At 45.9% G+C, this 24,993-nt stretch overlaps 1 protein-coding gene across 2 annotated transcripts; it reads left to right on the forward strand.

The window, feature by feature from the left end:
- Positions 1-103: 103 nt before the first annotated feature.
- On the forward strand, positions 104-22,839 carry LOC104374895 (hepatocyte nuclear factor 4-beta). Of its 2 annotated transcripts, none has more exons than XM_009981116.2 (10): positions 104-218; positions 6,673-6,877; positions 8,782-8,876; positions 15,998-16,104; positions 17,200-17,355; positions 17,891-17,978; positions 18,779-18,931; positions 20,694-20,930; positions 21,577-21,690; positions 22,703-22,839. In XM_009981116.2, the coding sequence occupies exons 1-10, from the start codon at positions 104-106 to the stop codon at positions 22,837-22,839; spliced, it is 1,407 nt and encodes a 468-aa protein (XP_009979418.2). The 2 variants fall into 2 exon arrangements, with proteins under 2 accessions (XP_009979418.2, XP_009979419.2); XM_009981117.2 differs by having other exon boundaries at positions 6,706-6,877.
- The last annotated feature ends 2,154 nt before the right edge of the window (positions 22,840-24,993 follow it).

Here is a 24,993-nt window from a genome sequence, read left to right on the forward strand (position 1 = left end):
TGTCGTTGCAAGGGCTGGGGTGTCTCTCTTTGCGGAGGAAACCTCGGCCGTGATTGACAGCAGGGCTGTTTTTTGCCGCTTCCCGTGCCGTTGACTAGTAATAATGAAGCTTTGTCAGTCCATCATGGACATGGATATGCCAGATTACGTTGACTCCTTGGATTCCTCATATACTATGCTGGAATTTGACAGCCTTCGGGTGCTCCCCAATAACACCGGTGAGATTTCTGTTGGCTTCCTCTTGAATAACCTCCACTACCTTTGTTATAAAGCTCAACACCTAGGGCAGGTAGGAGGTGAGGGGCAAAGGGTGGAAGAGGTAATATTTAAGCAGCTGACCTGTCAACTTCTGTTGCGTCCGCGGTTATGTTTGGGCTGAAATGGGACCCCTTGACTTGTCGATCCTATTTTGAGTTATTCTTTCCCTTGGTGGGCTGAGTGTCGTGTCCTGAGGAGTCCAGAAGTATTGCAAATGTTGGTAGAGCTCTTCATGGCACACCATAAGTTTGCCCCCCTGTATGCCTTGTGAGAAAAGTGATTACAAATATTTCTTCCTTAAAATGTGTGTTTCATTCCCGTCTGTGATTTAGGTTCATATTTAATCCTTGGAAAAAAATGCCGTCTCGATCGGCATTTCTCTGTTACTCAGACAATACACCATGTGTCAAATTTAACTTGTTCCTAGGTGCTGAGTTGAGAAGAAATATCTAATTACTTGCCTTATATTTTTTTTTTCTGGCTGCCAAGATGGTCTAAAAGCCTTTACAGCACGCAAAGATCTTGGCTGCAAGGCATGAGTGTTTATATACAGAGATTTTCACTTTGTCCACGGAAATAAAGCATATTGCATGATATTTAGGTTTTGAGTAGTCAAAAGTACTCTGACATTTCACTATTCTGTGAACTGTTTACTGTGTGAAAAAATAAAGGACATTTTAGTCAAATAGTGTGAAACCAACCGTGTAACTGAACGAGATTCCAATGTTAGCAATGCCTTTGGAGAGTTTTGGCAGCATTTCATTTCATTTATTAAGAAGCTGGGTGAAATTAAGATGGGATTTTCAGAGTCTCACGTTTGCTCGTTAGGTGTCTCATCGAAAGAAATCAGAGTTTTATAGCTGAGGTATAAAATGATTAGACTTATTATTGTGGGACATTAGGGAATGTCAGGAGACAAGTAGAGTTAAAAGGCCCAAAGAAATTTGAATTTAAAGTTGACTTCAAGGAAAGCTCTGTCTGTCCCTAAATATAAGATTGTCAATATATTTTTTTTGCCAGCTCCAGATAGACTGGATCTTATTCTTGCAGAAAGGTTTCCATCTGCCATCCTACTCCAGCAATGTTATTTAACACAGATGTTTCTCTTTGTCACTTGCTGCTGAACAACAAGATATTTTTTACTTTTTAGAGTGATACAAATTTCCTCAAAATTCAATATAATTTTGCAAATTAACTACCAAAACCTGTTTGGGGCTCCTTGTTGTTTCATGCAGTGGAACTGACAGGTTGAGTTCTTTCTGAAGTTTATCTAGATCGGTATTGTGTTATTTGTCTAGCTGTTAATGAGTAACCGGTTCTCTCAGGAACTAGCTGTTTTGAAATTAGCTTGTTTGTCTTGGGTAAGTGTCCTCTTCTACAGTTTGTAAAAATAACTTCAAAAAAGACCTGAAATGTCCATGCATGGAAATATATTGCTAACCAGCCGCGTTCGGTTCCCACAGGTAACCCAAAATAACAGGTCACACAGATGCTCTGTAGCGTCAGAAATATTTTTGAAGTTGTTAGACTCAAGAAATGATCTCATTTTAAGTCTTTTTAAAAATATACTCGATTGGTTTAAGCCATATCTTTCCCATCGTGCGAGATTATTCTGTATTATTTCCCCTACTAAATCTAACGGCAGCTTTGCCCTCTGTATAAACACGAACAGGAAGGGGTGCAATGTTTATTTTAACGGACTCGGGACTGTTTCTTACATTCTGAACAATTTTTAAAGTGAAAATTAGAATATTTTCTACTAAGGTCATGCTTTCTTAGATTTCCTTCCCTGGAATATTATCTCATCAATGTTTTGGTTTGATTAATGATGTGGAGCACTTCCTATGTGAAGCTTTCTGCTTCAGGAAGCTGCTATAGTTTTGAGATTTGCCTAGATGTGTATTTTGGATTTTCCACTTTTAAGTACACCGTGATTTGCCAAATATTTTGAGACTAACAAAATAAAGAACAGAATCCATTATGAGAGTAGCAGAGGAGTGTAAAAAATTGTTTTAAATAGAAGGAATGGCAAAAGGAAATGAGCAAAAATCAATGCTAATCCTGTCTTTCCTTTATAAAATATGTGTTGTAACTGCAGAATTTTTCCCATTTGGTACAAACTTGTTTCCTTCTCTTTGGCTGGCATTACAAGCCGTATTCTCACTTCGTTTTTATGTGCTGTTAATACTCGTTTCCTCATGCTCTTGTCAGAGTTGTCATTTTGCTTAAAATATGAAGCATTATCGAAATATTGCACTAATTCTTTAGCTGAGTGTCGGCGAACGCTTTCTCCCACGGTGGTGCGTCTCAGCACTCAGACACCACACTGATGCTTGGGACTTCGGCACAATATTGGCAAAACAGTGTTCCCAACCTCTCTGCAGTATGACCCAATTCAGACCATGAAAAAGCCATCAAAGATATTTTGACAGTGCCTGACCATCCCGCAAGCTGCACGCGTACTTGTAAGGAGCTCTGGCCTTTCTGGTTTGGCCTCTTTGTCATGGCTACTGTAGGATTTGGGAACACTAAATCAAAGCTATGTTTCATATCTCAAAAACTCCTCCTCTATTTGCTGAAAGCTGATGTAGAAAGTGACTGACCCACACACGGCCAGGACTTCAGTGTTAGCCCCCATCCAGCCCTACGTTTGTATGCACAGGTTTCGCAACGCTGGCTTTGACCACCGAGTTTGACCGCGTGGGCATGCCCTAAACCCACATTTATGATCTCTTAGCCCAGCACATGTAATTCAGGGTTTTGTTAGCTGCAAATCATGTGCACCAGAGCCATGAGCCAAGACTGGCTTGGATTTCTGAGTGGATAATAGTAAAAACCACTCTGGAAAGAATCACAAGGTAATTCTCCTATGTGATATGCATCTAGAAGAGATGTAGCTGGTAACATAACTGAAAGGAAAAGCAGCGAAGAGCTCTGCAGTGGTCAGGTATCATGCAGAGCTCCAGCACTGAAGGGAAGCCTGATAACATTCCCCAGCAGCACCCTCATGGAGACCATCTTCACTGTCATTTCTTATCAGTGTAAACCTTGGCACCTTCATTTCAGCCTTGGTTGGGTAATGGCTTACATACAGATGCAGTAGGTAACAGAAATTTGCATGTATTTCGTTTCCAGCATGATTGACCCCAACTCTTGTGAAGCCGCTGGGATACTCTTGTCGGCATTGGGTAGGCTGTAGTGCCCAATATGCATGCTGCTTATATAGTACTCCCAAAAGATGGTTAAAACTTCACGTTTTTCTGCCAATGAATGTCCGAGACAGTCCTAGGGAGGAGTCTGGCCACAACCACAGGTCTTCAGCTCAGCCTGGTACCCTCACAAGGTCAAGATGAGTTCTAGTTTCTGCTTTGACAATGTTATGAGTTGCATTGCTCAGAAGATGTTTCAGGGGCACGGTGGCACAGATTAGGAGCTGTTCTGTTCGATCATGGCGATGGGTGTCTATAACAGATACACATCTCTGAGCAGCACTCTCCAGGGTGGTGAGGACAGTCGTGAGCTCCTTTTATTTGTTGTGAGCCAGCTGGGCTCTGACCAGATCCACCCTAGCAGCCCTCGAGCCCATCTCGGTGTGGTGCTGAGCTCCCGATAGCAGCCCCTCTAGGGAGGCACAAGGTGTTACATGGAGCTCTGAGCAGGTTATCAACTTGTGTTGGGCAGGGCTGAAGTACATGGTCTGCAGTTTCCAGCTGATTCCACAGGCAGGTAACTGTGCTGGCAGGGACCCCGGCTTTCCTCTGCCTTTCCTCGCAGTGATCAGTCCAGGAAAAACCCAGACATTCCCCAAATACTGGGTAGGCTTGAAAGCCACATTGAAACTATCTTCTGATGCACGTGATATGGCTTGTGCCTTTGCTCTTCTCCCAGCTAACTCTCATTTGGAACTCATCATTAGTTGGTGACAGGGTTTTGTAATTAAAATTCATCATCATAATTAACATGTGCATCCCATCTTAGGCCTTTCATTTTCTTTATTTTTTTAAAAATTTCTATTCATCATCAACCAAATTGAAAAGGACATGTGGCTGCCTAAAAGAGACTGAACTTTTAGCTCTGTATCTGCCCTAACATAGAGCCACCCAGCTCAGCTGTAGCCCGGGGGCTTGTCTGTGTTTTCCTGGGTACAAGTGAGGGCAAAATTAGATTTGCTAACTCTGTAGGCCCTCACATGCTCAGTGCTGATGGTTCTTCCTCCAGTAGTACTTGGTTTAAGGCCAGATTATTAATTCCTTCTTTACATCAGCAAGGGAAAAAAAAATCTCTGGTGAGTAAAGGCGTTCCAGCATCAGGGAACATTTTGCAACCTGGACCCAGCTGAAGGACGCAGGGTCTGTTGGTGACCCAAGCTGTATCACCTCAGCTTGATTCCTCTGAAGTCAGCAGAGAAAGCATGAGTGGAGCGAAGAGAAAATTGGCTGCCTTATTTTTATTTTTGTTGTGCAATTTTTTAAATGGAATCCAGCACGCTCGGTGCATTTGTTTATGGTCACATGTTCCTTCAAAAAAATAGATGGAGCAACAGATGCACGAATGTTTAGCAGTACAGTTACTCTTGGAGTATTCTAGCACAGCTCATTTCATACTGAGTTATTAAGAAAAACAAGACTAAGAGTCAATGTTAAAAAAAAAAGAAATCTATGTAAATTACCATTATGCACCTCTGATGCAGACAATGTTCCCAAAGGACCCAAGTGCATGCACTCTCACTAACAAATGTCAGAGCTGGGAGCATCTTACATGGATTTTGGGAACAAGTAAATCTCAATTCTGGTCATTACAGCCTAAGAACGATTTTAATGCTGTCATTCTTTCTTGTCATGTTGCTCCCATCTTGCTACCACCTGCTTTATTTATTCATCCATATGTTAGAAGGTAAAATATAGATCAAAAGGTTTTTTTGAGGGAATGAAAGGAAGACTGAACTTTACATTTGTGAAGTCGTAGCTAAAAATGTCTTAGTTTTAGCCTTAGGTAAAAATCTTACCAGTTTTTTAAAACCTAAAGCTTTATTGGCTTCTTTTTTTTTTTTTTTTTGGCTTTTGATTACAATTTTCATTGCATAGCAAATATTTTCGCTATAAATTTTTGATGTGTATTCGTGTACAAAAATAGCCTTCTCTCTGTGTGTATCTATGTGTTGTGTGTGGATTACCCAAAGCTATTTTTACACATTATGCATTAGAAAACTTTCTCTAGACTGTCCAGCTCGGGTGTCACTTCCCCCCCACTTTGAGTCATTTTCTCTAAGGTTTGTCGTTGCTCAATACAACAGCAGCTGAGTTTTTCTCATCCCCCCCATGTCTCCTATGAGGAAGGACACGTCTCATCCCAGAGACTTTGCCAAGGTCACTGTAGCACGAGATCAGCCTCCCTGGAGCAAAGAACAAGCTCCCAGAGGTGCGATAAATTCATAAAACCATCCTGCAGCGAGTGCCCAGGTCAGGACAGGCTCCACAAACATTCCTGCTCTCAGCCAGATGTAAACACTGTCATCTGCCTCTTCTCAAGTGTCTCCTTTTTTTTTTTCCTTCCCCAAGCTCTGCCTCAAATTAGGAGGATTAAGAGGGCAGTGAGCCTGGTGGTTAAAGCCAAAGGAGAAGTTGAAAGGGGAGTTTTCAGTGGTGTATACACGTGGCCCAGGCCAGGCAAGGGCAGAGCTATTCCTGCCCCAAATGAGCGGGTGCAAACAGAGGACATGACAGGGGGCATTCATATGACCTAATTTTAGGTCCCTAATTTAGAAGGTCCATCTTCCTGCACCCCTTTATTGCTTTCCAGCGGAAAGCTATGAGCCTCTTCAGAGCGCAATTCAGAGCAGGAACCAGAATTAGGAGAACTAAAGTGACCTGTGTGGGAGCTGCTGTCTCTGTCTTCCAGCTCCAGAGGAGCTCTCAAGAGCAGTTTTTTATCTTCAACACCTCTGTCATGTTCATGAAGTAGTTCATCCCTCCTGCCTCTGCTGTCCTTTCTCTTCTTTCTACTCATTCACGTTAATGATGCTCTTTCCGCTGTCTTCTGTGGGCACCAGCTTTGAACAATGTTCTCCAGGTGCCTAACGGAGGAGGTGGCTCCTCATCCCTCAAAAGCATACACCTCACATCCAGTAAGGTTTCTCCGCATCTGTCAAGAAATGTAGTGGTAGTTGTTAAATTCTCACGAGCACGTTGGGTTATGCAGCTTGAAATCTCTCCACTGAAGCAAAGGCAAACACCAAGACCAGAAGCAAAGCAACTGAGTTACTCTCAGTCGAGGTTGAGCAGAGCATGACCATCAGTCTGGAGGCTTTACCAGCAACACATACTGCTTGTGCCCATGTCCGTGTGGGGCTGGCTCAGAGTGTGCTTTGCTCAGAAAAAGCAACTTGCTGTCAGCTGATTCTGGTTTCCATCACAGAGGGGTCTCATGGTCCCTGTTCTCTTCCCACAGAGGCCATCGCAGCAGAATCGACAAACACCAACCTGCTCACCAACGGCGTTGGCTCCCTCTGCTCCATCTGCGGGGACCGGGCGACCGGCAAACACTACGGGGCATCCAGCTGTGACGGCTGTAAAGGCTTCTTCAGGAGGAGTGTCCGCAAGAACCATGTCTATTCCTGCAGGTACCTGCCCTTTCTGCAATAAATAAATACAATTTATTGACGCTGTAAATAATTTGAGGTGGAGATCAGGTTGTACAACGGGGCCCTTGTACCAAATGCCAAATTACCATGCCATGAATGCTAACAGTAACACTGCAGTTTAGTTTATGGCTGGAGGAGAGGGAGCCAAGGAGTAAACTAAGTCCCATCTCATCTTGGACCCTGACACCTTTCGTGGCACCGAGCAGACCATTTGGTGAGTTCAGTGTCGCTGTTTTCCCCACAGTGTAAATCAAGGGGAACGTACAGACCCGAGGTTTGAGTGGTGTGTATAATACATAAGTACAGAGTCTGGGTGTGGAGTGACACTGTGACCTCATCACTGCTCAGCGAGGGGAAGCCAAGGTGGCAAAGGACCAAAACTCCAGAGATTTCGACTCAAAAGCAGTTTTTCTTGATTTTTTCCGGTAAAAAGTAGTGAGCATCCAGAAGCCATTACCTTCAAAGTCTCCACCTCCTCCACAGCTTCTCTATTTTTGTTTTGAAATACATCAAACTGTACGCTGCCGTATCACCGATGATTTTACAATCATTCTGAGAACCTAGCGTGGACCAGCTATGATTCATGTCCACTTTGGCACACAGGGATACGTTTGAGAGATTTTTTTTACGAGGAGGCTATAAATTATACAGCAGCTATCTTGGTTGACCTTAGAAAAACGGTGTTTATTTTAGCACAGGAGGAAGGGGGGAAAAAACCCCAAATACCTCAAGACCTTCATCTTTAATTAAAATCTGGAAGTTTTCTTTCTGTTCCAGAGTTCTTCCTCCTTTAAGGGCGTTCCAAATTTTTGCAATGAGAGTCACTCTATTTGTTCAAAATACCCCTGGGGTCCTTATCACTCCAGGTCTCACCAGCCATTGGGAGACACACGATTTGACAGCAATGTCCACCCACACGGTGCCCATCCCAGGAACTGTGGGATTCCTGCAGGAGGAGGCAACAGCTACTACTGATTTCTTTGAAATTTTGGCTGCAAGTCTCCTGGGAGAGGAGTTGTTGCCTCTTCCCAAGAATCCACAAATCTCTGTGATATTTGGCAGCTCAGGGAAGATCTGCAGCATCGAAGCCAAGCAAATGGCAGAGGCTCACTTGTCTTCAACTCCTTATTTGGTGAGCTGTGCTGTATTTAGCTCAGCTCGGAGCTCTGTTGTTTATCACAGACGTGAATTCCTTGGAAAGTCTTCCTTTGTACCTTTGCTTTTTCACCAGTCTGGAAAAGTGCCTCAGCTTTTACAACCTGATGACTGTCCCAGAGTCACTCACGTCGTCTCCTCTTTGTGGCAGATTCCCCTTCCATCACTTCGCCCACCATGGCAAGAGCTGCCAAGTCTACATGGGCCACCCCTTGAACAGCACGTAGGCTCCTGAATCCCCCATTGAAATGAATAGCAATTAGGAGGCCATGTGCCTCAAAACTAGGCTGAAGACACCAAAGAGCTTGTGGTCCATAGTGTAATTATTCTACACAAAGCAGGATAGTGTTAAAAAGTGGGATTAAATGAGTCCTGACACCAAACACCCAATAACTGTCTGAAAGTGGGAGATGGAGTTCCTACACTGCCAAGGCACTGGCACAACTTGAGTCACAGTCACACTTTCACAGCCAAAACCATCACAGTCCTTGCAGGGTGAGTGATCTGAAATCGCTGTGCTCCCAGCTGGCAGGAGCGGTGTGGGGAAGATGAGGAATGGGGCCAGGCCAATGTTGATTCAATCCATTTCTTGCAAACCTTTGGCTCTTCTCTGGGTTCAGACAATGTGTAGCTCAGTGAGGTCTGGGACTGGATTTGGGCTTCTCGGGTTGAGAGGGGTGCAGATGCCAAGCTGGTCACTTCATGTTTTATTTCCCATCTCCTCCCAGGTTCAGCCGACAGTGTGTGATAGACAAAGACAAGAGGAACCAGTGCAGGTACTGCAGGCTGAAGAAGTGCTTCAGAGCTGGCATGAAGAAAGAAGGTAGGTACAAAGAGACATTTCAAAACTGCCCACTGCTGTCTCTGGCCCTGCTCCCACTGCAGAGCGTGGTGGAGAACAACAGCAGCCCTGGCCCAGGGGGATGATGTTTGTGTGTTGCAGTGCGAGATTTCTTGTTGCAGCTGAAAGACCCATTTCCTACCTTATCCGATGGGAATTTCAATTAGAGCCCTGAGACCAGGGCTCTAATTCAGTATTCACCCATTCTGGGAGGCTGGTCTCTTTAGGATGTTTTTGTACTGGGAAAGGGATGGGCTTCCTCAGGGTTTATTTGGTCTCCAAGAGCTTCACAACAGCAATTCCCTTGCTATGTACACGCTAGAGCGACTCCTAATCCCAGCTGGGACAATCTCAGCCAGGACCTGCCATAAATGCCAACAGTTGACTACTGCAGAATAGCGTTTGGCAATTGACTTGGCTGATGCTCATGTAGCTTGGTGCAACCCTTAGGGCAAGGTACAGCCTGAACACAATGTCCTACGGTGTGAGACCTGCTCCTCTATGGCACAAGACACACAGGCAGCGCACCCAGATGCAGCCAACTCCGGTGTCCCCTGAGTTGGGACCTGAGTCAAAGTCAAACCCTTTGGTAGCGTTGTCCTCACAGTGGGTATAGCACGACTATAGAGCCATTATGAGCACTAGTACTGAAGAAAACGGGGAAAGTTTCAGACCTATCATAGCATTTCTGATCTCTGATCATTCAGTGTTTGCATCGTTGGAGAACATGGATGATACCATCTTACTTACTCCAAGCTTTCTGGGCAGAGACTGTCTATGTGAGCTGAGTCCTTAGCAAAGTGAAGGCCCAGCTCACAACAGATGGTACATCCTCCTGACGTGCAGGCAGTTGGGTGATGCTTTCAACACTCTTCACCCTTTGTTTGTGCTATTTTCCAACCCACTGAGAGCTAAAGGATGAGGGAGCTAGAAAGGAACTTGAGGGTTTCTTTCCATGCCACTGAGTGAAACCCCCCTTACCCAAGAGGTGAAATCATGGTTCCACTGAAACCAAGGGGAAATTTGTCACTGATTTCTGGTAATTCATAAGATTTCACTGGTGATGAAAAAAATCTTTCCAACCTTCTGACCATATGTTTTCCTGGAGAACAAGGGTGTCTCGAAATTTGGCATAAGTCATGGATGCAGCAGAAGTGCCTACTGGTTTAATTTAGGAGAAATGGAGCGAATACAGCAGATGGAAAAAAAATAGTCCTCAAATTAATAAAGACCAAACCAAAGCTGATCTGGTCAGTTCTAGATGGGGATGAAGCCACTTGCCGATGCAGCAAGCTCCGCAGCTCAGAAAGGCTGAAATCTGGTTATCAGCTCCATTCTTTGAGCCGAAGCATGATTTTTTTATCAGTTTTATGGTAAAAGTTATAAAACCTTGGCTCATGCCTTCATTATTGATTGCAGCTCGATGGAAGATGACTCATTTCAAGTTCCACATAGTCACATTCTTTGAAACTTTTTTATGAGCGCACGGTCAGGTTGTGTGCTCACAAACTGCTCCTGTGTTTGTGTTTGGTAAGGAAGAGTTTAAAGCACCTTGAGCAACTGCTTTGCAAAAATTAGCTTAGCTGACCAGAGCTGCATCCAAAGCACGTGCGCAGGACTGAAAGAAATTTTCTTGCACAATTGTGTGCACAGAAAAGAACACGGTTATTTGCTTTAGGGTGGTTCTAGATTAATATTAAACAGTATTGCGAAGCGTTAGGGGAAAAAGAGAAGTCGTGTCTTGGGATAGAGCAGCGTGAGGGTGATATAAATGTTTGTGCATCATTTTTTGGTGGCATGGACCTATTCATGTTGGGAGACCACAGCTCCACACTCTGTGTGTCCCGTTGTCCCTGCACTGGCACGCAGGAGTTTGACGCTCTCTTTCTCTGGCACGCATATGGGCTTGCTTTCAGCCAGCCCATATAACTGCAATCAGACTTTCCAGGGTGTGGTAACAGCATTGTTTGTTCACAGTAGAGGGGAAGAAGCTGGAAACGATCCTTTTCCCAGCCTGTCTGTGACAATACACCTGGGGTGGGGTTAGCAGGGTTGTGTCACCCTCATGGGCTCCCCACTGCCGACGTCCTGCTGACCCATTGCTTGACGGGTGTGCTCGATATTGGAAAACTTGCTGTTCCCCAGCAAAACTAACTGAGAAACTGGAATTTTGGACCCAGAGTGATTTTCTTCCAGTCTTCCTGTGTTGTAAGACATGATGTGACACATTTGGAGCTTTCTTTCTCTCTTTTTTTCCCCTCTTGGAAACAACTCTAGTGCGTAAGAGATTGAGAGGGATTATATTATCTGGCCTGGTAGAAGGGAAATTTCTGCCTAAAGAAGAAGCCATATGATGCAAATACTCAAGCTAGCTTCAAACTGGCTGTCTATAGGGGCAGCAGTGGAGGTGCAGGGCTGAGGGAGCGCAGTGCAGTTGGGCTATAGGTTCACTATGGGTTTGGGGCAGTTGGGCACAGGTTGTTGAGAAAAGCACCAGTGGGGTCCTTTAAACTGTCGTGTTTGGACGCTCTGTATTTGATCCTGCTTTCGGAAAGGACCAGGGCACAGGACCACATGAGCCTTGTGCCTCCAGGCTTGTGCATTGAGATGGGCTCCAGGTTCCATCAGTGCCAGCAAGAGCAAGAAAGGGCCAAAACTTGAGTCTTGTGGAAAGTCCAGTTCCCAGATTTCTTAGAAATTAGCTCACCCAGAAACACTCAATTACATTTTTGGTATCAATAATTCACTTTAATAACTACAAGTAAACAATCATTGAAGTTGGGAACGAGAGGAAAGGAAAAGGCTTGCTTGAACGCAGGTTCCTTCTTGTGTCCTGAAACGCCACTATGATCAGAACTTGAGATTTTAACAGGAAATTCACTCCTTTATTCTTGTTTTGTGGTTAAGGCTGGGACTGTACCGCAGGGTTCTCTGGGTGTTTCAGGGATTTTCTGGCTTCTTCTCTCCGATTTGCTCTCTTTGCACAGGAGAAGGTTCGATTTCCATTGTTTTCCACAATGCCACCGGACAGGTTTTTGGTCACTACAACAGCAGTGAATGAGGAGTGCACCAGATACTTAAACATCCAAAGAAAACAGCAGGATGCTATTTTTAGCATCTTACTGAGATCATATTTGACCTTGAATAAATTTGCAGGGTGTGAGTTTTCAAGTGAGCCAGGTCAACATGGAGTTGAGCAGCTGAAAACTTGGAAGTCTTTTAAAATGCCAGCACTGCACTGTCAGCACTCAGCTTGCTGGTGGAAAAAAGAGGGGTTAATATTTAACCTCTCATCCCCTTCAAAGTAATTTATGAATGTGCACGAACTCCTTTAGTTTCACGCAGATGTAAAAAGAATTAATGTATCTCTTACGGCCACAACACAGTGGGAGGATTTGAGGTTATTTTTTATTTATTTTTGTTAAATTGGACAGGTTTATAAGACAGTTTTATTAGTGTTTCACAGGACCTCTGTCTTGTTTCATACCTTTTGCTTGCACATCTCTTCTGCCAGCTTTTAGAAGGCTGAGACTGCAGTTTATTGCAAAGATGGGTGGAAAAGTTAAAGGATCTTCCTTATTTTGTGATAGTCATAAATCAGGCCAAAAGCCCATTAATTGTGCATGTACCATTGGGATTTATTTGCAAATAAAATACACCACACCTACAAAATCAAGTAGCTTGGGGAAAAGAATTATTTGTGCATATAAATGAACCAGGCAGCAGAAGGGGTAAATCCATCGGTGGAGACACAAACACTGTGAGCGCTGCTGAATGCCGGCACTGTGCTGGGGCACTCACACCTCCCTCCTCCTGCTCTCCTTTATGCCATTTATTGCTACATTTCCAACCCCATCGGTGTTAAACGAGGATGGTTTCAGTGGAATAATAATGGAAACGGTAACTCCCACGTAGGCAGGGCTTTAACCTCTGCAGTTACCGTGGAAAGTTACTGGTTTGCTGCTGTCCCCTTCCAACTGACGCCTGTGCCCGTATTTACCGGCCTCCCCGGAGGTTCCTCATGGCAAGATCTCCACCTGTGTGCCAAGGCAGCAAGGACAAAATGTTTGGGAACCACGGGTTTGCTGCAATCCCACAAACACGCCGCTGTTTGCTTAGGAGCCGCTGCGTGTGCTCCGCAGCCTGCCCCGCTCCCGGCATCCTCGATGCGCTCACGGCAAAAGGCTCCAGGTCGTTGAACAACCAAACCCCTCCGACGGCTCCTCCGTGTCAGATGGAGAATAAGTTCGTTTTCCCGGCTGTTTCCCAAAGTCAGGACGTGCCGTAGCTGTGGACAATTCCCCGGAGAGCGACGTGGGCATCATCTCGCTCTCTCTCCCCTTTCCCTGGGAAGAGCCTGGGTTGGGGCCACGCTGTCCCTGGCTGGTGGCATGGTGGGGGCTCGCTCCCACTGCCATCCCTTCGTGTGGGATTTCGATGACCCTTCCTGGTGTTTATTGGCTTTGGGAACTGGAGCACAGAGGATAGGATTAGAGAAAAAAAAAAAAAAAAAAAAAAAACGACCAAACAGTGAGCAACGTTTTTGCCAGGCATATACTGGAAATAGTAGTCCCTGGAGACAGTGGGACCCAGTACTGGGATTTTAGTCCTTCCTGCAAGTTTTCTGAGTTTTATTGACTACAAAGCCAACATCTCGAGCACCCCCAGCACCAGCACTCCCGAAGCCTCACCACCAGTGACCCGTCCCTTCCCTTTTACAAGCACAATAAGTATAGCAATATAATTACCACACAGTAATAGATTAATTTTGTGGCAGGTAAAACATTAACTCCTTTTTTGTATCTAATTCCATCACATCTTGGGTACTTTCAGTGATAACACCCAAACCACCTTGAGGAAGTCAGTCTGTGCCATCCACTTGCACTTGAAGATTGAGCTTATCAGAGCATGAGGGAAAGCACTGAAATATGTGCCATAAAAGGACCTGGGAGAAAAACAGGCTGAGGCTTCTCAAAGGAGTCTGCCATCGGGGAGCAGGACCCTGTCTGCCTGGGTTTGTAGGATTCACGTAAAATAAGATGCGTAACTTGGTTGGAAAAGCAAAATTTGTATGGGGCACAAAGAGCCCCAACACCCCCAGAGAGCTACGTGGGGGAGCATCTGATATGAAACCAGGCATAGAAGGTTGGGTGGGGACTTTCCAAGGATGTCAGCGATGAGATGGATTCAGGAGGACTCATTTCTACTCAACTCTGGATGCTGCTGCTTTCTGGCGTACCAAAAACAGCCATGGACAGTTAATCTGTTCTGAAGATTAATCACAGACTATGGTTCCTATAACCACCTTCACCTTCAGACTGGTGGAGGCTGTGAACAGCCTCTTCAATCACCCCCCACACATAGGGTGATGTATGCTGTGGTCCAAGGTAGGTTAGCACAACCTCCCAAGTCTGTAGTTGCTTTTTCTACAAACTGGTGTCTAACTGCCTCTACGGAGTGTCCACGGCCTGAAAAGGCTCCAGTAATAAAAAGGTGCAAAGTGTGTTGCATCTTTTACAAATCAACGTACCCAACCAGCCCCTTGGAGCCATTTAGGCAAAGTTGGCTCCGAGGTGCAAAATGGCTTTGGTGGCCGGATCCCAGCAGACCCCCCCGGGCACCTGAGCAAGGCTGAGCCCCAGATCCTGCAAAATAAACCAGTACTGGGAGATATTGATTTTTGTCACCGTAGCTTGTTTTCTGCCCTTTCACTTTGTTGGCCTCTCATCAGAGGCCGGTTGGGAAAACAGATGGGTGGTTGGACCTGAGCTGACAAACACCCCCCACCTTCCCACCCTGCGTGCGAAACGGTGCCCACGTCTCCTCCTGACCGTGAATCCAGAGAAACGTGCCCCGTGCAAAGAGTGATGTTTGCTCGGAAGCGAGGCCCAGAATTGAGGCAAAGTCCCCAAAGAGTGACGGCAAGATGGTTTTGCTGACTCAGCGAAAAATCTTTGCTGGAAGAAGTCTTCTCCAGTGGGCACTTTTGAGACAAAACCGCGCTGTTTCACATCCAAGGGGTTAAAGCGCAGAGCGAGCCGTGTTTTGACAGCTCCATCTGAGTCATTCCCCCTAAATAAATCCAAAAGGAGCAGGGAATCTCTGTATGAAGGAGGAGGGATGCTGCTGCTGTTTTACCTGATGACTGCAGCAAGGAGAGTCCATTCTTGGACCCTCTATTGCAAAAAATAAGCTGCAGAAGAGAAATAAATCCCCTGTGTTCAACACGCAGGGTGGACAGAGAACGGGGCTAGATGTGGCTTGTGCTTCAGGGAAAAGGATGCTTTAAAGGGTGAAATAGACCTCAAAAAAATCAGTATTTTCTTTTTATTTCACCGTGACATAGCTGTACCTTTCTGCTTGCAAAAAGTCCAGGGCTGATCTTCACTCTGCTGTGGTCACTACAGCATGTCCAAGGTGTGTTGTATCAGTGGTGTTGAACAGGATGCTCTGAACTGATCTGCAGCAGCAATTTCATGGGGTGCCAGCAGAGGTGGAGACAAAGCCTGGTGTGGTCTGTTCCCTCAGCCGGGTGCCAGCATCGCCATCGGGGTTACAGGCTCCCTGAAACCAGCAGCATGATGGGCAAGGCTGAGGCAATGGTTTTAAGGTGGGGGTCAGCAGATCTAAGCTTTCTTTGGGGCTTCCTTAACAAGGTGACTCTTTCTGCCCCTTGTGATCCGTTGAGATGTCCCCTGGAGACCACTGCCTGCAATGCCGCAGGGGCGGGGGACACTTCCAGGTTGCTTTGAGGTGGGATCAGAGGATGGTTTCTCCAGTCCCACTGTGAGATGAGATGTAACCTCAAAAGCATCCCACCATACCAGGAGCTCAGTGGGACCAGCTAATATCCCGCAGGGTTTGCTCTGACTGCCAAGTGGCCTTATCTCCCTCTGTTGCTCCTGTGCTCAGTCTTCTCCCTCTCTGGTGGTCTTTTCCTCTCCTTGGTGCCTGTTTAACCCTATTCCAGCATCCAACAAGGTTGGAGGGTCTCTCAGGCACTAAAGGCCCATCCACTCACACTTGGGGACCACAGGTACCAGCAGCCATCGGTGGTGTGGGAAGGTTCTTGCTAACGCAACCACTGCTCGCTGTCGTTTCAGCGGTGCAGAACGAGCGCGACAGGATCAGCATTCGCAGGAGCAGCTACGAGGACAACGGCTCCCTCTCCATCAGCGTCCTCACTCAGGCCGAGGCCATGGCACAGCAGGTATGAAACGCAGGGGCAACCCTCCAAACAGGTGCATGACCTTCAGCTATTCCATATGGGGTTATGAACTCACTAAACCAACCAGGGCTGGATCTTCTTCTGCCCTTGGATGGCTCTTGCACAAAGCCACAGGGAAGAAAATGCATTGGAAATGTCCAAAAGCAGACAGTAAAAATCCTCGCTACGTTATCAAGACAACGTGTCCTGCAAGGAGCAGATGCAGCCTTGGGCATGGGAGATGCAAAGCTGAAATTCCGAGGGCTGAGGGATGTTGCAGACCCCAGGTCCTCTCTGCCCCCAGCCTAAATCATTGCTGTGCTCCTAAAAACTCATTGCCTTTCATGCAGAAGTTCATCCCTCCTTGCTCACACTCTGTCCTTCCCAGAACATAACGTTCCCATCACGGTCGATTATATCTTTCCTTGCAACTTCTTTGCCAGGACAACAATATTAGGGGAGAAAAATAAAGCTAATAAAATCATTGGGCTTCAACTAAAGCTGATTGCTTTCTTATTTGATGTTCCACAGTGAATTTCACCCTGCACATCCTTTAAATTCTTATGCAAATACCCTTTCTCTGCTGAAACATACGGTCCAGATGTTGCACATTACATGCAGCAATGCCTCCATGTCCTTTTCAAAACATGGTTATGTTTTAACCCTCTCCTCCCCACGTGGCTCTTCGGAGATCAAAATGGGTGTTTTATGTCCCAGAGGGGAAGAAGGCTGGATGCATTTCGTGCATTTGGCTGGCTTAAGTGATCGATGGGAAGCTGAGACCCAGTGCTGCTGGCTACTGCTAGGAATGGGAATATTAATCAGATTTTTCTCCTGAGCCAGCCTGGAGAGAGAGGAAGGAGGCAGAGGAGGGAGGGGTGTCTGTTGGGACCGAGCACCACCTGGTGGAGGTTGTACCTTGGACAGGACACACCGCTGAGCAACCAGGCGTGCGACCACAGCAGCAGGCATCTTCTCACCGACCCGACGAGGTCAATGTCCGTGAGGGCTCCCCGTGTTATCAATGAACCGTTGCTGTCGAGGATGACAACACAGCACAGATCTGGTCCGAGTGCAACCGGGTTGTTTCTCTTTCAGTATTCGTCGCCGAGCCCGGCGCACAGCGCGGACATCGCTATGAAGAAGGTGGCGACCATCAACGATGTGTGCGAATCCATGAAACAGCAGCTTCTGGTGCTGGTTGAATGGGCAAAATACATCCCAGCGTTTTGTGAGCTCCCTCTTGACGATCAGGTAGAATGCAAATGCCTCTTCCCTGCAAACCCAGCGCCTTCAAGAGGAATTCCCAGCCAGGAGAATCTGATGCTGGCATATAGATCGCCCTGTGCAGAGCAATAAACTAGCAGGAGAGAAAGAATTATGAAGGACAGGGGATGGATTAAAACCAATTTGAATAGTCAAAGTGCCCCAAAGCGTAATACAGTTGGTCACTTCAGTCTGCACAAGGATCTAATCAAAAAAGACTGCTTTTCATTTATTGATACCTGGTAGTTGAATATAAAAGCCATTTATTTCCTAAGAATTCAAATTACTCAAGCCTCTCTTTGCTCTTTCAGATAAAACAACTTTTTATTTCGCTTGCCATGAAAGTAGCGCTTCTGAAAAGCGAACATATACCAATAATTTTTAGCTCGTACTAGCACTTTATCTGTAGATCTGGCATATCTAAGCAAACACCAAATTTGCCTTAATCCAAACAGCAACAGCTCACCGTTCTCTTCGCTGCTTTTCAAATGTAATATTATTTCTTCTTCTGTGCCATCTCCAGGTTGCCTTGCTCAGAGCCCACGCAGGGGAACACCTGCTCCTCGGGGTAGCCAAGCGATCCATCCCATACACCGATTTTCTGTTATTAGGTAAAGTACTGAAACACACTCTTGCTTTTATAATTCCCACACCTGAGTCTTTCCCAAGTATCCTGCCTGCCTGAAATCCTCTCTGCACACCTGGCTAACGTCTAGCACATCTGGCTTGTCCTTGAGAAGGTCTCTGGAGAAGTGTAAAAAGGAGCAAGCAAATTCACTGGGACTTTTAAAACTGTTTCCTTAATGCTTTGAAATTGTGGCTGAGAAAACCCACAATATTTAAATGGCATCTCAAACCGCGTTGCCTCGTTTTCTTAACTGAAATTGCCAGGACACAGGCGATCGGATGTTTGGGTATCAGTGCTAAAAACTTAGCAGAAAGGTCTATTAAGAATTATAGTGCAAATAGGTATTTCCTTTTCATGTAGCTTCCTGCCACCAAAAACACAGGTGGGATTATTCTTGGAAAAATGAGGATACTGACCTTGAAAGCCACACGTTAAAGAAAAGAGGGAGGGAGAGTTTTGTCAAAAAAAAAAAAAAAGACACCAAAAATAAAGATGCAACACCACTTGCAAACAGATGCTACGTATAACAGAGGGTAAACCAGAGCAGAAAGTGAAGCAGGATTTGTGTACATCGTGGGTGCATCGACACGCGCAAACGAGATAATTTAGGACCAAAAAATGAGATCCATACCCAGCTTCTCAGTCATGAATCTGAGCACGAAGCTGCACACGGGAAATCTGCTGCACATGGGCGCTGGGACCGTGTGGCAATGTACCTTGGGGTAACTCCTGGATGAGACCATGTCCACAGAGCTAGAGTGAAAACTCCTCTTGTCTCCCCAGGGAACGACTTCATCATCCCAATGCACTGCCCAGAACTGGAAATCGCTCGTGTGGCCACCAGAATCTTGGACGAGCTGGTGAAGCCCTTGCGGGACATCCAAATCGATGACAATGAGTACGCTTGCCTTAAAGCCATCATCTTCTTCGATCCAGGTAAGCTGCCTTCCTGACTGCCAAGCATGGGGCTTGGAAAGGAGTTGAGGGCTCTCCGATGACCAGGAAAACCCCAGGCTCCACATTTCACCCTGCCTCTGCTGTAATGAGCAATACTTAGCAGTGCAGCAAGGACGGGTTAGAAGTGACCTATTCCTGAACACTTTACTATTTAGCAAGAACTAATTCCATGTGCAAGACTCTGCAGACCCTAGAGGAGTTCTGCTGTTTCTTTAGCTTGGCTTCAGGAAAGCCCATCAGTCTGGAACGAAGGAGATGACTATCAGGGACACACATACCTATAGTGATTTAGGCATAAGTGAAGTGAGTCGAGCGAGCAGCAGCGTAGAGCATCCATCAGAGTTCAGAAAGCAGCACTAAAAACCCCAGAGAGCTGGGCCGCTCGGAGTACCCAGAAAGATCAAGGATGTCTGTTAATGGATCTTGCCAGCAGCCAGCACCGACCGAGGGCCGGGCTGATCCCTGCAGGATGGAGAACAGGGAAACACACAAAAGTTTGTTTTGTACCTTTGCCACATTCTTATTCCACAAAAATGGGGGTTTCTGCATCAGCCCAGGTTTCCTCCAAAAACTCCTGTTTCTACGTGCCTACAGCACACGCAGAACCCCCCCTCAGTGCAACACTCCAGCCCCTTTAGTGTCTATTGCCGTGCAGCTTGGAGAGGAGATGGGGGAACGATCCCAAATCCAGCACAACGCCCTTTTGTCTTTGGCATCTATTAGCATGGAGAAATTAGAGCACCTTCCGTTAGTTATTTTTTTGCTGCGTTCACTGATCTGGAATCGAGATACAGGAATTCTACAAACATCATGAGCTTTGGCTCGCCAAAGAGTCTGCTGCGAATCTGCACAAGGATGGCGTTATTACGTCGGGTTTGACAAATCACCCTCTCGGCTGATGGGTATCTCAGCGAAGCTTTAGATCATCACGACAGTGAGGCGCTGGGATTGCATCCAAAATGAAAAAGTGTGAAGCTCTACAGAAGTGCAATTCGGCCGTGTTAACGCGTAGGCACGTCCGTGGAGTTACACATCAACACACAATAATTCGTTAACCGCTTTGTCTAATCTCTTGGCATGGTGGGCTCTAAACGTGGTGCTTGTGGATTCTTTGTACCGGTGAAGGAAATGGTTCAGCGAGCCAGAAATCTCAGGTTTAGCTAGCAGGAGAGGCAGGAGTGGAAAGCTGTAGATCCCGCTGCTCCATCCTACCCAGAGTGCACGTTTACTTGATGGTTAAGCAAAAGTGGACCATGAAAATTGGATTGACCGCAGGCCAAAACCAGGAGGAAATCAAGACAAAAATCTGATGTAGCAGTGGGTGTATTTGCAACAGACAGGCACTAAACCTGCATGGATTTAGTGGCAGTAGTTGGGACTTAGAGTTTTCAGGGGGAAATTCCAGGCCGTTTCCTTGGAAGGACAAACATGGTTCAACTTCTAAATGCTTCCTCTTCACTAATGGCAGTAGCCAGACATATCCATCTGAAGCAAGCTCTTATTTTCTTAGTATTTCCCTTGAAATTCCCCTCAAATTGCTCTTTCCCTCTAATTCCCTTTACTGTTTCCCTATTCCACATTAGCAGCCCAATGCTAATCTGTCAGATAAACTTGGAGTCTCAGAGATAAATGTCAGAGGATCACCAGCATCTCATCCTTTTCCCTCTACAGAGCCTGACTGACAGGGTAACACTTTCTGGCTACACGGACCAGCAATTACCTTCTTTTTTCCCCCTCCCAGACTGCAAAGGCCTGAGCGAGCCCGGGAAGGTGAAGAACATGCGCTTCCAGGTCCAGGTCAACCTGGAGGACTACATCAACGATCGCCAGTACGACTCCCGAGGCCGGTTCAGCGACATCCTCCTCCTGCTGCCCCCCTTGCAGAGCATCACCTGGCAGATGATAGAGCAAGTCCAGTTTGTGAAGCTCTTTGGTGTGGCCAGGATTGACAGCTTGCTGCAGGAGATGCTGCTGGGAGGTACAAACCCTGCTGAGAAAGGACAACAAATTTATTTTATTTCTAAGCTATTACGGGGCTTCATGTCTGAGTTTGTGCCCTTCTCTGGAGGATGTGTGGTAGAGAGAACTTGGTCTTGGGAGGAGGGAGGTGAAGGTTCAGGTTGAACTGGAGCTTAAGCGTGGGTCCTTCTCACTCCAGTCCAATCCCTAAGACATTTCTTTCCAGCCTACCGCTGAAAGTCTGACCCAGGACCAGTTTTACAGAAATGGCTACACTCTGTGGTGCTTCACACCAGCAGGGCACTCTGATTTTAGGCAAGCTACCAAACTGATGCAGTTTGCAAGGAAAACAACACATTTTTTGTCAGCAACATGCACAAGTTATAACCATACGGGAAACTCTGCGAAGAGCAGTAATTGGGACACCCACAGAGACAGACGGTTATTAGTTGAAAGCCCATCCATCCCAGGAGGTTGTCCCTAGACAGTGAGAAGGCTGAGAGCAAAGAAGACAGTGGAGCAGGAAGGAAGCAAAGACGAGCCAGGACATTAACCCCCACCCACAGAGGTCTCCCACATTCTCTGAAAAAAAGAGACTTGGCCCAGAGCATCTGCCTTCTCAGTAATTATACAAAGAATGATGTCTTTTCCCACTTCCACTGCAGGAACCACCATCGATCTCCAGTACCAGTCAGGACCTCCCAGCCTCAACATGGAACCGCTGCCAGGACACGTCCTCCCAAGCAACATGAGCTCTGTGATTCACACCGCTCCAAATCGTACGTCTCCATTTTTACACCACTAGTGTCAGCGTAATGAAGGGACTGACCAGGAGAAGCAGATAAGGAAAAGATTTAGGTTTATTTACGTGTTGAAGTGTTACACTTGAACCAGAGTTCACAGCCCCCCTCGCTGCATTCTTTACCATGAAGTCTGGAAACACGCTTCCAAAAGAGAAGCGGAGATTTTCTCACATTAGAGCGCGATCTAGGGGGATTTTGAGATGTTACTTAACATCACAAGATTAAAAAAAGAGAAATCGAGACTGGTGACAGTGTGTTTCTATGAACGCAGGAACACCACAAAGAAGCCCGCGCAGTTATTAGTGGTACGTTGCCTTATGTAAAGCATCTTGGTTGCTGTCCACCAGAACTCAACATGACTTGAGTGTACAACCATCTTCAACCACTCTGGGCAGCACTGCTGGGCAACAGCCATTTGTTGAGGCATTTATCTACTATAGCAGCAAACGGAACACACTATTATAAAAAAAAATAAATAAGTAGAACATGAGTTGCAATTTAACAACTGCTGCCATGCAATCCCAATGTCTTGCATACACAGTCTCCTTCTGCCAGTTACGATCCCCCACCTCTTGGAGCATATTTTGCTATTTCTCAGCCATAAAAATGTTGGCACCACGTATTTTAGCTTTTTTGTTTTGTTTTGAGCCACCTTGCAGCAAGGGAGATTAGAGAGAGGCTGTGTTCTGTAAATGAAGAATAGGGGCAAGCAGGTTGAGCTCTCCTCTGATGAGGAAATAAAGGATTAAAAAGCAGTTGGGCACATTTCCCAAGTGGAAAATACTGAAGAAGAGTCGGTCCGTGCCTACCAGTCCATCCTGTGCCTCATCACAAACAGGAAGGAAGAACATGCCTGAATTTGGGATGGATCCCCTGCCCCATCCCCCAAGCTCCTGCTCCTTAGGATGGTTTGCTGGTTTTATTTGGGCACTGCTCCACTGAACAGCGTCCAAGTCCATTTTAACTCTGTTTCTTTTTTCTCCCACAGCATCTCCTGATACATCCCTTCCATCTCCTTCTACAAGCACAGGCAGCGAAGACTATAAACTCAGCTCTAGCGCAGGACCCAACGCCGTAGCGCAGCTCTTGCCTCAGACAGTGATACCCAAGCAGGAGATTTTATAGGAAGAGGTGGAAGGAGAAGCTGGGAGCAATGTGGAGACCATGCTGGCAGTGAAACGGGCCCTTTCTCTTTGCAGAGGTGAAGCACAGCAACCCCCTGCCTGTAGCCGGGTCTGTCGGTCACACTCTTCCCCATCCATGAGTCGAGCACCAGGTACCAAACTGCAGCAGGAGCCTCACCACGGGTCTTCCCACTGCTCATTTCACAAGCAACTGGGGTTAACGCTTTTTTCAGTAGGACCAAGACCATAAGCTCTTCTGTTGTCACCCAGCTCTGTGTGATTACGGCCCTTCTAAAGCCTTCAGCCACAGCCTTCATAAACCCAAATGCTTTACACAGCTCCTGGTAACCATTAATGAGTACAGCATGTCCAGAATTGTCAGTATGAAAAGGTCTATTCCCCTTAAAAATTTAATTACACTCCCATGTCTCCTGCTGCATGTTAAGCTTTAGGAAGAATATCTTCATAACCCTTAGCAGATCAACACTTTCTTATTCCACGCAGATGTGTCCTGCTCCACACAGGCCAGCTAACGTTTAATGTCGGTCAGTTATTATTTGTGGTCAGGAATGGCAACGTTTTGTTATTTTCCATCATTTCAGTATATCTAGAGTCCAGGTGTGAGTCAATTGTGCAAGTTTCTTGTGTGCACATCTGACATGGCTCCGAGGAGGCAGCAAGGACCTCTGCATCAGGCCACGGCTGATGTGTGTAAAACCCCCGAGAGGCAGGAAGCTCAAGCAGCCCTTGACTTACCAAAAAAAAATCACTGCTTCATATCTTCTGCAAACTTTTACTGCCACCATATTTCCAAGGAGCAACAGTCCTAACAAAATTTAAAAAAAAAAAACCCCACCTTTTCCCAGTACAGATATGATTTTGCTGTAGTTTTATGTATCTTTGTAATGTCCACAACTTAAAAGCTCTAAATTAGCAAAAAAAGGGAGACACACACCTCACAGCAGACCTGCATTTCAACAATTGTACTTAAAACATGAGGTGCTTCTGCACTTCATCTAAAACGTACTCGGCAGCAGGTGACCAACCACTACCCACGCTACAACTGTTTGAAACGATGCCAACAGACGACTGTACGACCTCACACTTCCCTCAAGTGCGGTCACTGGGGTGGTTATTTGCAGAAATCGAACCTCATTAGCAAGCAGGCTGCTGGACTTCTACAAAGCTTATGCTTGTCCACGTAAGAGCCCAACGACCCCCATCAGACAGCTCTTGAGGGGTTATGGGTGGCTGTACTGAAGAGCAGGACACAACGGAGAGTTCCTAGTTCTGCCGTATCACACAAACCTGCCAGCCCCACGTACATCCCCATTCCTGGCAAAAAATGAGGTGACAGGACCAGCTATGGCTTTGAGGGGTTTATTTCATTGACGCTCGTGAAGCACTTTGAGATCTTCGGGTAGAGGACACCATGGAAACACAATCTTACTGCCTAGAAGAGCAGCTGAACCTTCATCAAAAGGGGAATACTTTGTGCTCTGGCTACCTTTCCTTCACTGAGGAGGTATTTTAGAGTTTCCACCCTACAGCACAAGAGATCTGAAGACCAGGTTGAATTTCACTGAGGATCACAACGTTTTATTTTTCTACTGTCTGTGATGAATTTGATCTGACATTATATGCTGATAACTTTGATTTGGAACAGCTATATCTGGAAACCAGGTTCCACTGCAAGCATTCCTGCTGCACAACGGACGCAACTGTACTTACCTGACATTGCTTCCAGTTCCTCCATCACATAGATTATATTACTTTTTTAGAAATTAAATGTACATTTATACTCATTAATGGTAAGAAAATAAATATACTGGGGAAATAAATTCCATATTCTCATATTTCACATGGACCATTCGCCTTTTTTCTTTAATTCAAAATCGAGTTTTCAAGTTTCTCTGTTGGTTTCTCCAATGCAAATACCTTTGGGATTTTCACCTTAGGGATTTATTTTTCATAAAAAAGAATCCTCATGGCTGCAAAGCCCAGCTTTCAATTCAGACTGATGTAATTAACAATCTAAGATATTATCTGACAGAAGAAAATAAAATTGTCCAGGAACAAGCAGATATCAGCCCCAGCCTCCAGCATTCAGCTAGTCTGGTGAAGGTTTACGGCAAGAATAATTTACTGACTTACA

The sequence above is a fragment of the Tauraco erythrolophus genome, chromosome 15 (assembly GCF_009769465.1).
Source record: "Tauraco erythrolophus isolate bTauEry1 chromosome 15, bTauEry1.pri, whole genome shotgun sequence".
Lineage (NCBI taxonomy): Eukaryota > Metazoa > Chordata > Aves > Musophagiformes > Musophagidae > Tauraco > Tauraco erythrolophus.